Source organism: Phalacrocorax carbo, chromosome 1 (assembly GCF_963921805.1).
Source record: "Phalacrocorax carbo chromosome 1, bPhaCar2.1, whole genome shotgun sequence".
Classification (NCBI taxonomy): Eukaryota; Metazoa; Chordata; class Aves; order Suliformes; family Phalacrocoracidae; genus Phalacrocorax; species Phalacrocorax carbo.
Window position 1 is genome coordinate 192,108,418 of NC_087513.1, and position 17,965 is coordinate 192,126,382.

At 35.6% G+C, this 17,965-nt stretch overlaps 1 protein-coding gene across 7 annotated transcripts in view; it reads right to left on the reverse strand.

Annotated features, from left to right (window-relative positions):
- The window catches only part of NBEA (neurobeachin), a 505,018-nt gene that overhangs the window by 384,833 nt on the left and 102,220 nt on the right, over positions 1-17,965 (reverse strand). For all 7 annotated transcript variants that reach the window (XM_064441021.1, XM_064441019.1, XM_064441015.1 and 4 more), the window contains exons 6-7: positions 11,381-11,507; positions 3,790-3,909 (exon numbers count right to left, since the gene is read on the reverse strand). In XM_064441021.1, coding sequence (XP_064297091.1) covers positions 3,790-3,909; positions 11,381-11,507 — 247 coding nt within the window. The remainder of the gene's footprint in view (positions 1-3,789; positions 3,910-11,380; positions 11,508-17,965) is intronic.

Genomic DNA, 17,965 nt, shown 5'->3' on the forward strand with positions numbered 1-17,965 from the left:
TAGCCAAACTCTTCCAATTTAACTTCCATCTCAAAGTGTATTTGATCACTTATAAATAATTAACTCCAGAAGGCCTACAGAGCTGATTGTGACTACTGAGCAGCTAGCAATTGCACACATTTGATTATGTCATACCTTGTCATGCATTTCACTTCATCTTTTTGTCATAAACTCTAGCTATATTTACTCCTTGGAATATAAATAAGTTATTTACCACTAGCTACTATATCTTGTCTAGCACCCTAACACAATGAATCTCAGCATTGCTATGGTTTTTATATTTCATTAAATAATAAAAATGAAGTCAGAGCCAAAAATGGCTCTATAGAAACAGCGTATCAGTAGCATTCACAACAGAAACAGCTATACAAAGAAGCTTAGTGTCTTCCCCTTTTTCATCCGTATTTATATCTTCCCTCTAACATTCAGGCTAAACATTGTGCAACATTTTTAATACAAGGAGGTCCCCTCAAGAGAATGAAAACTCCTGAGGAAGGTTTGAGTGATTTAGTTTTGCATAAGTGACACATTTTACAAATCCCTAGACGAAAACATGTCTATTAAAACAACATACATTTGTGAAGAATATGGATGTGAAGCCTTAATGACTACTTCACGTAATATTCTATATCTTGCTGCCCATATTACAGAAGCAGTTAAGAACCCAGTGACTTCATGGCTGTATATAAATAAAAATGAATTAGAAGAAATAGAAGTAAACAAAATCATTAAAAATGAAAAAAAACACCCCATCTTTTTAAACTTTCACCCTTCTTGTCATCTGCATATTTACTTCAGTGCCTTCCAGGGTACATATGAAAATTGTAGACAGAGGTAATCTTCAGTTCTTGTTTGGATATAAGAGAAAAATGTCAGATATTGAAAAAAGGTCATAAAAATGTAAGAGAATTGTAATGCAGGATCATTCTGAGAAAAAAAATTAAAATAAATTCACTCTCTACAAAGACAAAAACTATGCTTAAAAAAAATTTAATTCAACTCAGTCCCTTAATCTTAAACTCAATAATGCAAATCTGATGAATGTTTTATTCATCTAAAAAAATACTTAATCATAAGGCATTTTGTTCAGTGGTAGCTTTGACACAGCGAGCATCTGAAAAATCTTGTCTTCATTATATTTATTGTTTTAAACATTACAGCTCAATTATCTTACAATGTTCTTGTATAAGAAAAGGCTGAAAAGATTAAGATGTACTTAGAGAACAATATGCAACTCCTGTCCCTTTCTGTTTTCACTATCTGTTTTCGCAACCTGGACTGTTAAATCTATCAGTATAATCTACACATAGTTATGCACAACACATAATGTAAAAAAAAAAAGACTGATTGGCTGACTTGTGTGGTTTTTTCTTTCCTCCCAAAGCTATTATGTAAGGTATTTTCTTGTCATCTTGCAGGAAGCTAAAGTTATCTCCAAGTAAAAGGGTACGAAGCTAGAAGTTAACAGCTTATTGCTGGGTAATTGCTCAAGACTTTTCAAGGGAATACTTTTAACAACTCAACCTTTATATGAAACAAAAAGTTCTAATACGGTTAAAACAAGAGCTTCCCTTCCTAGCTAATGTATAATAGTGCTAAGAAGCCCACGTACGCACTCCCGTTTTCCTTTCTATGCCTTTTACACAGTTGCATTCATACATCTTTCCTGAATTTCTCCTACTTTCTCTTCTATTTCCTACTTCTGATATAAGATTTTTGTTCTTAAAGAATAGAGGGCTAATGATAACTAGTGTCTTTCATAACTTAGTCTATTCTCCAGCAGGCAAAGAAAAACCTTACCAGAAACTTAAAAGACATCAAAACATCCAAAGCTTGGTAAACCAATCCCACCCAGAGAAAAGACTGTACTTCTGTTACATGAGAAAGTAGAAAGGAATACTGTGAATAAAAGATGAATAGAAGGAGCAGCTCTTACTGCTAAGCATTTATCATTAAGGATTACAGATCCCCACACCGTATAGCTAGTAACTCAGCCCAGATCCCAAGACAGCAGCTGGCTTTTCAGTCATCACATTCTCACCTATCACAAAAAATGTTTATATAACCAGGTAGAAACCATGCTCTGCAAAAACTGAAAGGCTTGCCTTTTCTTGCAGGAAGAAGTGATACCAAGAAAACAAAGAACAATGATCAGAAGCTTTGGCAAGCAGAGCGCTCCTACTTGAATTAATATGCAATATTTAAAGTCTCCCTTTCAAATCCAACTTTGCCTCTAGAATTTAGCAAAAGACAGTTAATTTCCTTAAGCACAAAAGAGCTTCCTTATCTTATACAGGCAGTCAGAAACAACTGAGAATTCTATTATAAATAAAAAATAACAGAAGTGTAGCAAGCTGATGAATGAAGCACCTCTGAAAGTCTAGCACAGTTTTAGCTGAAGGCAAAGCACACAAGAACTATTTTTTCTGCCTTCCCCATCCAAAACTTTGGGCCAGAAAGAGTGCCTATTTTCTGCATCATTAGGTGTAGACTCTCAAAACTTCCAAAGTAGAAGGTAGAAGAAGAGAGGAAAACAGAATTTGACACTTTCATTTCATTAAAAGAATTTAAATATTAAAAAAATACAAAACCAGATGCATGTCCTGTAAGAATATACTGTTAATTTGAAGTCAGTCCAATTAATAGATACAGGTGTATTTACAGGCATACATGCAACCTTCTCCAGGTAAAAATGACTGGTTTCTGCCTGTGGGACAAGCAGATGCAAGATCATTGTGTTTGCTCTGAGCTATAATATTATGCAGTTGTACATCTCTATCTTTTAACTGTCTTGGATGGCCAATAATGGAGGACATCTCTCTAAAAAGTTTACTACCCAAGAAAACTGCTCAGTATTTCAGGGATGAAATTTTGTAGCAGTTAATTTGTACTTGCTAACTATATTAATTAAACATTAGTAGCTTAACACTTAGCACAACATTTTTAATATTGGTCAACTACCTCTATTTACTAATGTCAAGTAAACAATAAAAGGCAAAATATACTCGCTACTTTGCTTAATACTATAAATCTCTTGACACTTCCCCATGCTTCTGTTTTCTAGCTTTTACTTGTTGTCTGTCTCTATCTTGTTGGTTTAAAACTGTAAACTCTGCACAGGAGAAATTATCTCTTACTATACTTATATAGTGCTTACAACAATATGACACAGATCACAGTTCAGTCTACTCAGTTTTACTGCAATTAAAAAAAAAACCACTTAAAATTTAATGTTCAATAACACAAAAAGCATGGAAATCTTTTAACCATTAACAAATATCTCCTCTTAAATCCAACACAGAACTTAACGTGATACAAAAATGAGTACTTCTGTATACATTGGTGGTATGCGTAGTCATTTGGCAGAATGAACCAGTTTTTCTTAAGGACTTTTCTGAAGCTAAATCTGTAAAATCTGTAACTCTATTACATTTTCCTAAAGAAAAAGCTAAGTGTTAATCCATTGATACCGGTGTCCCCTACATAGTATCACATATTACAAATATTAGCTATAACAGTCTCTCCAAACAAAATCTCTGAAAATTTCATTAAAATATCTATGCAAAATACAGCCAAAAAAAAATCACCAATATTCTAAAAAATACTAATGTATAAAATCAACAATGTTACATTTTATTAAGTACATAACTGAGGAAGATTGACTAAAGGAGAAAGTTAAAAAAAAGAAAATTTGTGAATATCTAGAGAAAACATATATAGTACTTTCTTTTCTTTTTCAATTCACTTTAAAATGAAAAGCTATGAGAAAGGAAAAAAATAAAAACTTACATCATTTGTGTTAACATGCCAGGCCATGTCACCATAGGATACCAACTGACCATTCACGTAACATCGTATTTCACTGTTTCTCCATCGATTATATATGTGTACAATGCTTATCATGTACCACTGTAAAGACATGGAAAATCAGTGTATCGTGGCAGTTATTGTGCTATAAAGCATAAAGGTAATTAATGGCATTAAAAATAAGGGACTGGTATCGTAAAATTATACAAATAGATGAATCCTTGCAAACTCAGAAAATTAAAAGTCAAGTCAGTGGAATTTCAAGTCCAGCCAGTAGAACCGTGCCTAAATGTCATGATGTGCCTACCTGCATCCATTTATGGGATTAGAGCCAAAAATGCATACATACAATTAAAAAGTTGAATACATTTCCATTCCTGAAAACGAAATTTAATTTAAACACTATACACTATAACATAAAACACAACTGAGTTCTGATGGGAAATCCAGTTCTATGTGTACTTACCTTAACAAACTCGTATCACATATCTCTGCCTTTTCATCATAGCTTTCTGTCAGAATTTATTAAATAAAGGGAAAAAATTCACAACAGCAAATTTTACAGCCCAGTTTAAGATGTCATCTTAATTGCTTCATATGATTTTCTTCCTCTATTCTTTACCATTCCACCAATTTTTGGACAATTGTCATATCATTAAAAACACATTATATAATCAAACAGAGAGCATCACAGTAAAATGCTTCCAGGTACAACTATCTTTCAAATAATCTGTTCAACAGGAATCATTATGTCCATTATGAGTAAGTTCAAGAAGAAAACCTTGAATTTCCTTTAAAAGTGAACCTTTAAACTCATCTAAGACTGGAAATGGAAATTTAATCTTTAAGAACTGGAAATCAACTCACACTGAACTATAATAGGTGTCTGTATTATTTCAAAATATATATACAAACCAGATGAAAATGGACATACTGGAGAAAGTCCAGAAAGGGCTACAAAGATGATTAAGTGATTGAAACCTCTAACACAAAGAGAGGCTGAGATATGGCTCTGTTTAGCCTGGACAATAGAAGGCTCAGAGGGACCTTATCCATGTGTATAAATACCTGATGGGCTGGGGATAAAGACAACGGAGCCAGAGACTTCTCACTAGTATCCAGTGACAGGACAAGAGAAAATGGGCAGAAACTGAAATACAGGAAACTCCATTTCAACATATGTAAGAAGGGTGGTAGTAAGCAGTAAGTGTAGACAAACACTAGCACAGGTTGCTCAGAGAATCTGTGGAGTCTCCTTGCTTGGAGATATTCAAACCCTGACTGGACAACATCCAGAGCAACCTGATCTTGGCATCCCTTCTTTGAACAGGGGGTGAAACTAGATTGTCTCAACAAGTCCCTTTCCAATCCTTGATTCTGTGAAAAAGTCAGCTCATCTGCCTTGGAAACACCATTTCATATTTTAAAAATTTTGAATATAATTTACAATTTACTTGTCTTCCCTTTCTTGGTATCTATTTCAATTTTTATCTTTTGATTTCTATGCTCAGCTCTTGTTTTTTTTTAAAGCAGAGACCTTCTGCATCCCTTGGGGCATTATTTTAATAAAGAACTTGGTGACTCTCTCCCTGAGCTGGGGTAAGTAGATGCAGAGCCTACTAATATAAAAATCTGCCTCTCTGTATCAGAGAAAATAAAAGCAAAAAGTTTTCATGTGTTGATTTTGAAACCAGAGCACAGAATTATGAAAAAAACCACATGCAGCAAAATAGATTTTGACAATAGTCGTAGTGTCCCTGAACTATAGATATAGTGTTACATATCTATAATATCTTTATACATTAGAACACACCTATTTTTCCACATCTGTTTCCAGGTCTTTAAAAATATTTTTTCATTTTTTCCCTCCTTAAAACCTACAGTTAACAAAAAGGGGAAAAAGCCCTACTAATCATACAACAGTATGCAAGAATATCTCACTTCTTGCATATCCAAGTAAACAGATTTATTGGGCAATACTAGATTAAAGACATATTGCTACAGCTTTGACTTCTGAAGTCACGTGTGGCCAGTCTAATTGTTGTTTCTGTGGTGGTTTGGTTTTTTTTGTTTTTACGCAATCATGAACAAAATATTTTTTGTAGTCTACTGCCCCTCCCCCCAAAAAATATCAAAAAACAAACCCCAAATGTTGTTCCCCATTTTGTAGGCAGATTCTATTTCAGAAAGGAACACCCACCATAACTTCAACCAAATATTCATAACTCAAAGTCTAGAAGCTTAACTGGTAACTATGCTAATCAGAAACTAAGTAAAAACTGCATGATTAGAGCTCTGCTTTTTGTAAACACTTCTTTTCCAAAGTTTCCACACCACCAAAATAAATCCCATAGAAGAAAAATTCCCTTGTCCTCTTTCCTTCAAAGGTTAATTTACCAATAATCTCCACTAAGTGATGATGATTTAAAATACATTCATCCCAACAGCAGGTGTTCTTTGCAATAGCACTGCTCAAAGTTGTACCTTTTATAACTATTTACTCATATTTCCAGTTCTGATACTTTTGTAGCTGTATAAATCAGCTGACAACCACAGGTCCCATGTTTTATCCATTTATCTTCTATCTGTGATTTTTCTTTTACAATGTTTTAAGAGCATTTCTGACAACATACCAGTTTGTAAGACTGCCCCTATGTGTAGCTTAAGCTTAACAGACGACTCATTCATTTGGAAAAAAATAGTTCATTATTTTTTTGAAACACTGACCCCAGAGCCTGTAAGGAACTAAAATGAGCAATGTTATCTTGGGAGAGCTTTGGTGTCCATGTCAAACTTTAGGAAAAAGATATAATCAACTTTTCATAATTTTTTTCCCCATGTTAACCCCCATTCATGCATATGCAGCTTCTTTTAGTCAATCTCCTTTGTTCCATGCAGCTTTTTTGAATCTTTAGCATTGCCGCTACCTACATCTGTTACTCTGACCCAAAAGGACAGCTTTTCTTTACTTGAATACACATGCATACACATGCGAGCATGCACAGAGTCTATCCCAGCTCGTTACTATAACTAATCCAGTAAAAAAAAAAAAAAATCTCTCTTTTGCTTCCTGCACTTGAATTAACTAAATATACATCTTAAACTGTATTTTATTTTTAGCCAGGGAAGTATCCAAGTATTAAAAAAATGGTTTACTGTCACTAGGATCAATCTAGATAAAATAAGTAACATAGGATTTCAAAGCTAGTTCCTAAAATCAAGGATGACAAACTACACCGAGTTAAGTCCATAATGCATTCTTATCAACAGGAATATAAAGGTCCTTCTGAGATTCTTGCTTGCTCACTTGATTCATATCCTTCCATCCCTGTATTTTAACAAATATAAATGCTCTTATCGCATGACAGCATAATTCCTTTAAGGCTTTCAGAGGAATATAATGCATAAAGTTATTGGGGAACACACACAGTATGTATCAACTGGCTCACAAACCTGTTCTTACACACAGTAAAAATCCTTCAAATAATCCAGCAGAAGTGGGGGACAAGACTTCCAGTGCAATATTGCGTTGCTTTGCTGCCGATACGTTTATCTACGTGCTTTCTAATCCTTCTTTTCCATTTTTCTAGCTTCTACCCCATTTTGATGGTTAAGAAATCAGGCATTATAATACCTAATTCTGAGTATCAGCAAAGCCTTTTTCTAAAGTGTGTATAATTTTCTATCACCCATTTGTTTGACAAAACAGATTATATACTAGAATTAAATGTTTGGCAAATTTCATATTCAAATTTCTTTGGAACTTTGGGGTGACTACTGTAAGGTCCTGGAAATTAATTTCTATCTCTTATATCAATTTCTGTACCTCTCCTACTGACATTTCATTTTGAGATATTTCCTCTGACTCATCCCCATTGACTCGTCTTGTAGTAAACAATGATGCAATTAATTAATGTAGGGTTTTTTTTTTTTATGATACTATATTCTTCAAGGGCTCCTATTATGCCTAATTGCCTCTATGGACTGGAAAAAATTTTTGAATTGTCTCATCATTTTACATATAATTTACTATAACTTATACTTTTCTAAGTATTCTTCATTTTGATACAGCTTCCACTTTCTGAACAATTTATTTTTACTTACAATGGCCTCTACTTTGCTATTTATCTGTGCTCAGGTACATTGTGAGGAGCTTTTACATGTTCTACTGGATTTTTTTGACTAATGGTGTATTTGCTCTTAGCCTTTTGTGTCTTTGCATTTAAGCAATTTCTCTAGCACTGCCAAACATCTCCATCTTTTAACTGCTCCTCTTTTTAAGAAGTGAAGGCAGGTTTTTTTGCTGTTCGTTTAAAAATAAAAATAGCAAATCCTGCATATCCAAGCATATTCTGCATTTTTCTAGACAAAGTCAAGCAAGAGTCAACCTCTGAGCTCTCTAAAAGTTTCAGAAAGAAGTAAATTCAAATTCTTCTGGTTTTTTTATTTTGAACTCTTCTCCCAATAAAATGCCACCCAGTTTATAGCAAAGTAATGTAAGCTTCTGTATATTAGTGTGCTTTCTGATCTTCCCCAGTCCATCACAAATGCTATAACCGTTCTTCTTATGTGGCTGACAACTTAATCTGAATGGTATGGTTTTCCTACTTAGTTACTGAGTGCACAGAAACCCTGTTATTTATTGTTACGTTGAACTTATTTATCTGATTAGGTTAAGCCTTTCATACAGGGCATCACTGCTTTATTGGCAAGACCTGCTCAACTGTCACTTTTAACTGAAGTACAATTTGAAATGAGCGCCCACTGACAGTCAAGTCACAAAAGCTTCTGATACTTCTATTATGTCAATAGCCTCATTTAAAATAGTTATTCCAGTTTCTCTTTTATTTTTTTAGATAGATAGAAGCAAGCACACTTGTACGTCTCAATTTCCTATTATCTATGTCTCACAGGCATTTTGTTCATTCCTCTCCTATTCTGTCTGAGCACATGGTTTTCAGGACTTTACTACTACACAGTTTGAACCAAATCAAGTTGTCTAATTTCATAGACAATTTTTCTTCAACTTTTAGCCAAAAAATCCCTTTTTTATTTTCAACATCAGCAATACAATTTTCTTTTAAATTCATCCTGCATCGGGCAGTGTTCTTCCCTATATTATTTTCTCAGAAATGCACCAAGACCATGCCTCTCTGCTATAGCAAGAGCTTCCTTAGGTAGTACTCAAAGACACTTCAGAAAACAACCCATCAATTTTTTATACTGCTGAAATCTTTCAAGCTGTTTGCTCTCAACTACAGTGCTTTTCTGTTCATACTTTTTTATGCAGGTTGATGCTGAGGCTGGAACTCAAGGGAGTGAAAATTACTGGGGGTTACTAATACACAAAAATTTCACTTTGGAGTCTCAAAAAGCAATATAAAACACAACACTGCCAAAGCTAGTTTAACTTTGTTGAGAGGACAATCTATTATACTACACCAATATTTTCTATTTGGGTACAAGATCACCAAATTTATTAATGTATTTTTATAAATACTTGCTTTTATAGTGTTCTTTAAATGCACCAATTAAAATCTAAAGTAACCACTTAGCACATTTTACAGTTTTAAATTAAGATTACATATTATTCTGTGAATGGTGTCATATGATAGTTAACAGTGGAAAGATCTTCACATGAACCCAGAGTCTTTCTGATCTGCCTAAAGCTTGAAACCAGGTGGCTTGAATATATAATTTTACTGTGATTCAATAAAAATTTAAAAAGAAAAACATTATTCAGAAGTTTAATGAGGATGATATTTCTGGCAAAAGCTATTGCTGAAATGCCTACGTCTGTAAGCAAATGGCTAGAAAATAGTATATCTGATGACAAAAATCACACTTCTCAAGTTAGCATTTGGACAGTAAGGTGATTTGTAAATGGGTACACATTTTTTTAATATATATCTACACATTCAATGCTTGCACAGTGGAACTAATGCAATACCTAAATAACATCAAGAAAATCAATCTACATCTTAAACAGGATATGTTTTGACTTGTTAGAGCCAGGAGTTATATTTGACAGGTTTTCTTTTCTCCGTGATGTGTTATGTACCTTCCCACATACATGTACACACAGTTATTAACGGAGAAAATATATCATATGAAACCGCTTGCAAATATATTCTAGTCTAAAAGATTTATCTCAAATACTTTCTAAAACTGACATATGACCCAAAGCATATGAAGCATGATCTTAGAGAAATATAAAACTGCCATGGAGGTTGTATTTGGACACACTTCAGCAGATCAGCAGATTATGATTTGAAACTGCTTTTCATATAACGAGATATACATTTACTAGTATCTCAAATTAATTATTTTAAATAGAATAACAAGAGTTAGAATTTTCCAGGGATGGCATCAAGGAAACTAGTCATTCATGATAGAAATTATCAACAAAACATCTTGCTAAAACATGAAAAACTGCTTCTTCATCAACAAGTAAAGAAATGATCAGCTAGGTCCCAAAAGCTAGCTATCAATAACATAATCCAAAAGTTAACCATTTGTTCCTAGGTTGAGCATTTATCAGTAGCATCAGATGTGCTACTTTAAAATAAAACTGAACTGTCATCAAAACTCTTTTCTGGCTATAGAGTTAAATAAAATTTGCAAAACAGAATTGATTCTTTTCAATACACTCAGCAGGTATGTGTTTGTATGGCTTTATATGTCCCTGAGTAACATGCTAGAAAAAGACATTACTATGTTTTAAAAAACACAAATTACCTCAAAGCTACATAACAGAATCAGAATCAGTGATTTTGAATCACAAATACATACCAAGAAAAATAGTAGAACATAAAGCTGATGAGTGAACAATGGGCACTCCCTCCCTAAGAGACTGGTTTCTCAAAACAGAACAAGCACTGAAATTCAATATACAAATTCTAAGGCCATAAAAAAAGAAATGAGCTTCACAGCAAAATATATACAAGGCCACTACCAATGACAAACACATAATACTCGCTGTATGGAAAAGTCAATGCTTCAGTCAACTAACTGAAATATTGAAGCCAGCAGAATCATTGTTCTCCTAGGACTACTAGGCATACAGTAGAAATGAACATTAATATGATCTACAGAAATAATCAAGATTTTAAAGTGAGAAATCCCAAAACATTACTGACATAGAAGAACATTCAGAGCTTTATATCCCCTCAGCAACAGATAACGAAACTCTAGCATTGCCAGCAAAATTGTTCCAGACATTGGCACCGAAGTTATCAAATAAAATGTTCAGAAATGGAATGATAACGCTTTAAAAATAAGATACAACCATTTTACAAATATTCAAAATTCTTCTCTATCTGAAGCTAATTAAGCAGTATTTTTAAAAACAAGTTGACTTTAGAGAAGTGTTACTTTACAAATTATTACATTTTTATTGAATTGATTCTGATCTGTAACAGGCATAAAACTTTGCAGGACCATCAGAGAAGCTACTTATAAATAAGAAATTACTAGTAAACCTATGGCACTAAAGGGATTTTATCCCTTCTTCCCAGAAGCACTGTGTCACAATTTCAATGTTATTCTTTATTGCAAATACCACTTTGCTTACCTTGCGTGGCTGAAAGTCATACTTCACACAGTGCTGGAAACCTTTGCCTTTTGACTTCAGTGATGTAACTATTAAGCAGTTGCCAACAAAATGAGCAGAATACCCAACACCTTTGCTAGTGCGGAAACTGAAAAGAAAGAATTATTAATGAAATTGGAAAAAGGGGAATTATTGTCTAATAAAACGGTCCAAATATTACTTTAAGTTGCCATGAAAAAGAAAAGGATTTAGTACCCTGAACGGTGAACTTAATTTCCTTTATATCTTCTCTCCCCACCGTTCTTTTTCGGGGGAGCTACTAACCTTCATCACTTACATGGTTCCAGGCTACATTCTAAAAATCAGGGTTTTGTTTTGTTTTTGTTTTTTTTTTCTTTACAAAAATCCAGGATGGTAAAGATTGAATCTATCAGGTTTTTCCTTCAGTTTCTTAATTCATCATCATTTAAAATAACACATCTGTTTTAAGTTGTAATGAAAAATCCATCACAGAACACATGCGAGGCGCCTTGCAATTTTACAGGGTTTGGAGAACAATGTGGCTGATATGACATACAAATTTGGATTCACGGTAACTACTATGCACAAGTATAATTTCTTTTCAAGCCTTATGATTTAGTTAGGCTAATGATCTATTAAGGTTTAATCATCTGAGCTGTGGATTTATTTTCATTTGTCAAACTGACAAAGGGCTACAATTTTAAAAAAGTAAGTTTAGTAAGGGCTTCCAGCTTTCTTGTGACAAATATCGTAAAGACAGATAATGCAGAAAGGTCATATATTTCTCTACTTATACCTGAAATCAAAAGCATTGTAAAGAGAAATTCTGGACATCTTAAAAAACAATTTGCAAAAGTAGCTAGTGGAAATTCATGAATGACATTACAGAGAACATTTTTTTAAAAGTTAAGCCCATATCTACAGCTATGTCACTTACTTCTGAAAAGCTAAGTACAATAAAAAGAAGTCTGCTATCATTAATATGGAGCACACTTTACAGAGCTTTTAATCTTTTTTTTTTTAACTTGTTATCAATCAGCTTAAAAAAATAACCAGTGGCTGAAATACACAGTCTAATTGGTGAACTTCATCCATAAACTCTGAAATTAAGCTTTGCAAGCATAAGAAAAAAAGACACTACTGATTTTGAACATTTGCATATGCTCCTGTAGTCCCCTAATTAACACTTTCTCACTTCTTTAATGTAGATGACTTATAAAATAATCCCATATTATTACAATAATGATGTTTTAAATTATTTCATTGTTGTAACATTTTCTTCTAACACTTTTACCAGGTTTTTCATAGTAACATTAGGAGGTGAAAGGCATATGCAAATACTAAGTTCAGATTTCATCTTACTTCATAGCTGTTGAAATTCTACGTCTTTTGTCTACCCTACTACATAATCTTGATTTTAATATGTGGAAAAATAGGACAGTTATAGACTTAATTCCATCTTCAGAAACTTACAGTTCAACCTATATGTGTACATTAATGATGGAGAGAATCAGATTTTCCTCTTTCCTGTCAAAAATATAGCTGATAAACCACAACCTTCTGAAAAAAGAAACACCTTACAAGGTAGGTGGTGTGACTAGACCCTGAGGTGGCCAGAGCTTAGATGTTCTTCTCCTATGAGGGGATTTTTAAAGGATGTCAAAAAGAGACATTCAAATTCTGAAATTCTAGAAAGCCACTTTTGTTTTAATTAATTAGAATACTTCTACTAAACCTGAAAAACAGAGTGATCAGGTTAAACAGAACAGGAGCAATAACATCTATAGACAACCCTTCTCCACCCTAATGGGGCCTTGCACAGAGGTCCTTACTTCCAGTCATCTTATGAGTTGCATCATACTAGGCCTCATGATCTCTGATCATCAGGATGGTTCTGTTGGCCTTGAGGCATGCCTTGGGGTTTGCTCTTTCCCTTTAGCAACTTGTTAAGGTGCTGCAGAAGCTTTATTTTCCCAAATTCAGGCTCTAGTTTCCTCATTCTTCTATCTGCCTCTACACGTTGTACGCAATTCTCTCTCCCCTCAAGCTGCTGTGCCGGAAAGGAGCATTATTCCCTGTCACAGCCCTTTGTGCAGGCTTCCACAGAACCCTCCTTGCAAAAAAAAAGGGCATTTTTTTAATAAACCTAAAAAATTCCTCTCTTAATAAACCTAAGATATAATCTAATAGCGAAGAGAAAAATTACATACTGTCCATCACCACTGACCTCAACAGTGAAGACAATTTACAACACTGCTATTCCCCTGCGTCTTCTGAAGACTATTTTTAACATGGATCATTTCAGTCATCTGGCTTCCACAATGACCCCACAAGCAGCTGTACCCCACAACAAAAGGAACAGTGAACATCCTCATGGGAGAATATTACTCATATACGTACATAACCTGCATTACTCATATACAAAAATAACCTGCACGACCACAGTACTGAAATTTGTACAATAACATAAATGGTAAAAACTTAAAATACAGCTTTTACAATAAGAACAACTGAATGTGTTGTGGGCTAGTTGAGACTTTGATTTACCTCCCTGGGGCTTTATGCCATCCATTCAAATAACTTTTCACCAGGTAGTTGCATCTCTCACAATGCCAAGTTTGGTTCTCAGCAACGTAAGTCATCTCTACAAGCTAAAATGGGTTTGGCTAACAGAATCCTATTCTAAAGTATATTTAAAAAAATACACAGATTCACTATGTTCTGACACATGGTGTAGTATCATTTGTCCAGAGAAGGGCCACAAATTTGGTGAAGGGTTTAGAGGAGAAACCATAGGAGGAGTGGCTAAAGTCACTTGGTTTGTTCAGCCTGGAGGAGACTGAGAGGAGACCTCATGGCGGTGTACAGCTTCCTCACAAGGGGAGGAGGAGGGGCAGGCGCTGATCTCTTCTCTCTGGTGACCAATGACAGCACCTGAGGTGATGGCAGGAAGATGGGCCTGGGGAGGTTTAGGCTGGATATTAGGAAAAGGTTCTTCACCCAGAGGGTGGTGGAGCACTGGAACAGGCTCCCCAGGGAGGCAGTCACGGCACCAAGCCTGGCGATATTCAGGAAGCACTTGGGCAATGCCCTCAGAGATATGGTGTGATTTTGGGTTTGTCCTGTGCAGGGACAGGAGTTGGACTCAGTGATCCTTGTGGGTCCCTTCCAGCTCAGGACATTCTATCATTTGATTACGGATGTCCAATAAAGTGTTTTTTTAATCACCAACAGCCAATCATTGCAAATACCATGACATTTTTACCTGATAAAACATAATTAACATTGTGTAAAGTGCATCTTACTACTTTGAACAGGAGTTTGTAAGTATTTTGTTAAACACTAAAACTCTCTATAAAAAAAAAAAGGAAAAAAAAAAGAATGGCTCTTGAAGAAATATCTACAACTTTAAAATTTTTCCAATTCCTAACTCCCCCAGTTACTGAGCTGATTCATCACCATTTTGGTCAAACTGGACTGTTTCTGAAATTTTAAAGATTGAATTGTACTTATATGTGTAACTTCTTGGAGTTCAGCATATGAAGACAAGAAAGGAATGAAATAATGAAAAAAATAGCTTATTTCTTAGCGGGACTGTTCATCTTGTAATTGAATGAATGATTTTCTAAACATGAAGCTTAGCCACTAGTTTGCTTTTTTTTGGCCAAATTAATTAGTGTTCTAATACAACAGTAGTTGAGAAACTCAGAACTCATATGTTCTCTGTTTACCTCAACAGTACAATATACAGATTATGTTAATCTTCATATTTTATTTCTTGCCAAAGGTAAAGTAGGACTGGTCTCTATGGTACTGCACAGAAATTCTCTTACCAATTACCTACACAGGCAGAACTTGCCACATCCAAAGATGAAATGCACAGAGACAACAAGAGCAGTACTGTCAACACCCACATGGTTTTATGAGCCTTTAACTACCTCCCATAGCAGCTGGTATAGAATTTTACTACAGATCATTCATAAAACCCTTATAGTTATGTTTCATTGCAGCCAGTTTCTCAAAGCAGCTACTGGATGTTATTACACTTCAAGAGCAGGTAAACATTCTTCTATCCACTGCTGAAACTGTTTAGTAGTTCCAGTTTCTGTAGCTTAGAATTTTACGAGCAATTTAACATATGATCATGGTACTGAGATTGAGAAGATATGAATTCATTCTTGCCTGAAGAAAAAAAAAAAGTTCTTTCAGAAGTTTTAGCCATTCTTCCATTAAAAATCACTTGGATGTTTTAAGGACAAAAAGCAACAATAACAACAATCCAGCCTCAGTTCACCTTCTAATTCTTTTACAGAGCCCAATATGCAATTCAAAAGAAAGCATTTCTAAATTAAAAAAAAAAAAAAAAGACAAAAACCCCACAGCAAAAAATAACCTTAATATCTAGATTGATTTTATCTAATTCCAGGCCTTGCTTAGAAGCAATGTCACCCCATATCCTTTTTTAACAGAAACAAGTATACAGATTTAGAGGATGGACACTCCCCAGTGGAGCGCACTTAATGTCAAGCCCTAAATTCCTGAATTTGCACTGTCTTTATGACAAAGAATCTACATGTCATTCCTGAGGAAACATTTCCAATGATCCACTAAACTGTAATTATTATTATTACACTGTGTCTTAGTATAATTGTGATGACTAAAGTGACCATAGTATTGTGTGTCTAGAAGTTTGCTTTTTCCTATTTTGCTGTCTACCCAATGGATCTCAAATTACACAATACCTCATCAGATTTTGCATAAATTCTGAAAACAGAAGTCAAGAGCATCCTTAATTTCAACACTTTTTATTTTCCTTGGGAGATTTAATTATAAAATGTCTTTTCCAGAGCACAGTTCACTCCAGAGTCTTCTCTGAAGAGTACAAATTTTTTTCATGGTGTCTTATAAGAAGTAGCAATTCTTAGCTGTAAAATGGTATTCCAGTAATGCTTTTGCCAAGGCTTCAGGAAGTGATCACATCACCTTTACTCTCTTTGTTTGTTCAGACTATCCTTGAAGCTCTTTCAGCTAGAGCAATTGGTAATTGGTACAATACTGTTCCAATACAAAAGCATTAATAGACTGTCACTTAGCAGCTGCCCAACATCATCCTCAGAGATAATGAAAATTATTTTTAAAAAATATTGGCTTAGAGTTCTTGAAGCAGCACTTAGCATTTAGTTAATTACAAAACAGTAGCAGTTTTCACTCACATCTGGCAAATATGAAAGCACTTTACATTGGGTTTGCATGGCAAGGTTTTGGTAGTGGAGGCGCTTCAGGGATGGCTTCTGTGAGAAGCTGCTAGAAGCTTCCCTACATCTGATAGAGTCAAAGCCAGCCAGCACCAAGATGGACCCACCAATGGCCAAGGCCAAGCCCATCAGTGATGGGTGGAAGCATCTCTGGGATAACAAATTTAAGAAGGGGACCTGGGAACCCTGTGCAACTGCAGCCCAAGGGAGGAGTGAAAATATGTAGAGAAACAACCCTGCAGACACCAAGGTCAGTGAAGGAGGAAGGAGAAGAGGTGCTTCAGGCGCTGGAGCAGAGATTCCCCTGAAGCTTGTGGTGAAGAGCATGGAGAGGCAGGCTGTCCCCCTGCAGCCCATGGAGGTTAATGGTGGAGCAGATATCCACCTGCAGCCTGTGGAGGACCCCACACTGGAGCAGGTGGATGTGCCCAAAGGAGGCTGTTACCCCCATGGGAAGCCCATGCTGGAGCAGGCTCCTGGCAGGAGCTGTGGACCCATGGAAAGAGGAGCCCACACTGGAGCAGGTTTGCTGGCAGGACTTGTGACCCCATGGGGGACCCACTCTGGAGCAGTCTGTTCCTGAGGAACTGCAGCCTGTGGGAAGGACTCATGTTGGAGAAGTTCACTGAGGACTGTCTCCAGTGTGAGGGACCCCAAACTGGAGTAGGTGAAGAGTGTGAGGCGTCCTCCCACTGAGAGGGAAGGAGCAGTAGACAACATGTGATGAACTGACTGGAACTCCCATGCCCCGTCCCCCTGTGCTGCTGTAGAGGAGGCAGAGAATTCAGGAGAAAAGTTGAGCCTGAGGAGAAGGGAGGGGTGGGGGGAAGGTGTTTTCGAGGTTTGGTTTTATTTTTCATTATCCTACTCTGATTTGATTGGTAATAAATTATTTTTTTTCCCCAAGTCAAGTCTTTTTTGTCTGTGACAGTAATTGGTGAGTGATCTCTCCCTCTCCTTATCTCAATCCACAAGCCTTTTGTTACATTTTCTCTCCCATGTCCAGCTGAGGAGGGGAGTGACAGAGTGGCTTTGGTGGGTGCCTGGCATGCAGCCAGGGTCAACCAACCATGCATTTCTTTGCTTCCCTTCTCCATTTTTAAGCATTAGTTTTCACATCATGGTCAAGCTGATGTAAGCTCGCTCCCACCAGAAAAGGCTCTGGCCACTGCTTTCTGCACTCATGTAAAGCTTGGATCATACCTAAAAGGGTGAATAATCAGCATGGATTTACAAATTGAAAATCATCCTCCGTCAAACTGATAGCCTTCCATGGAAGGAAAGCTGTGGATGTTTATCCTGACTTTCTAGCGAGACCTTTCAACACTGT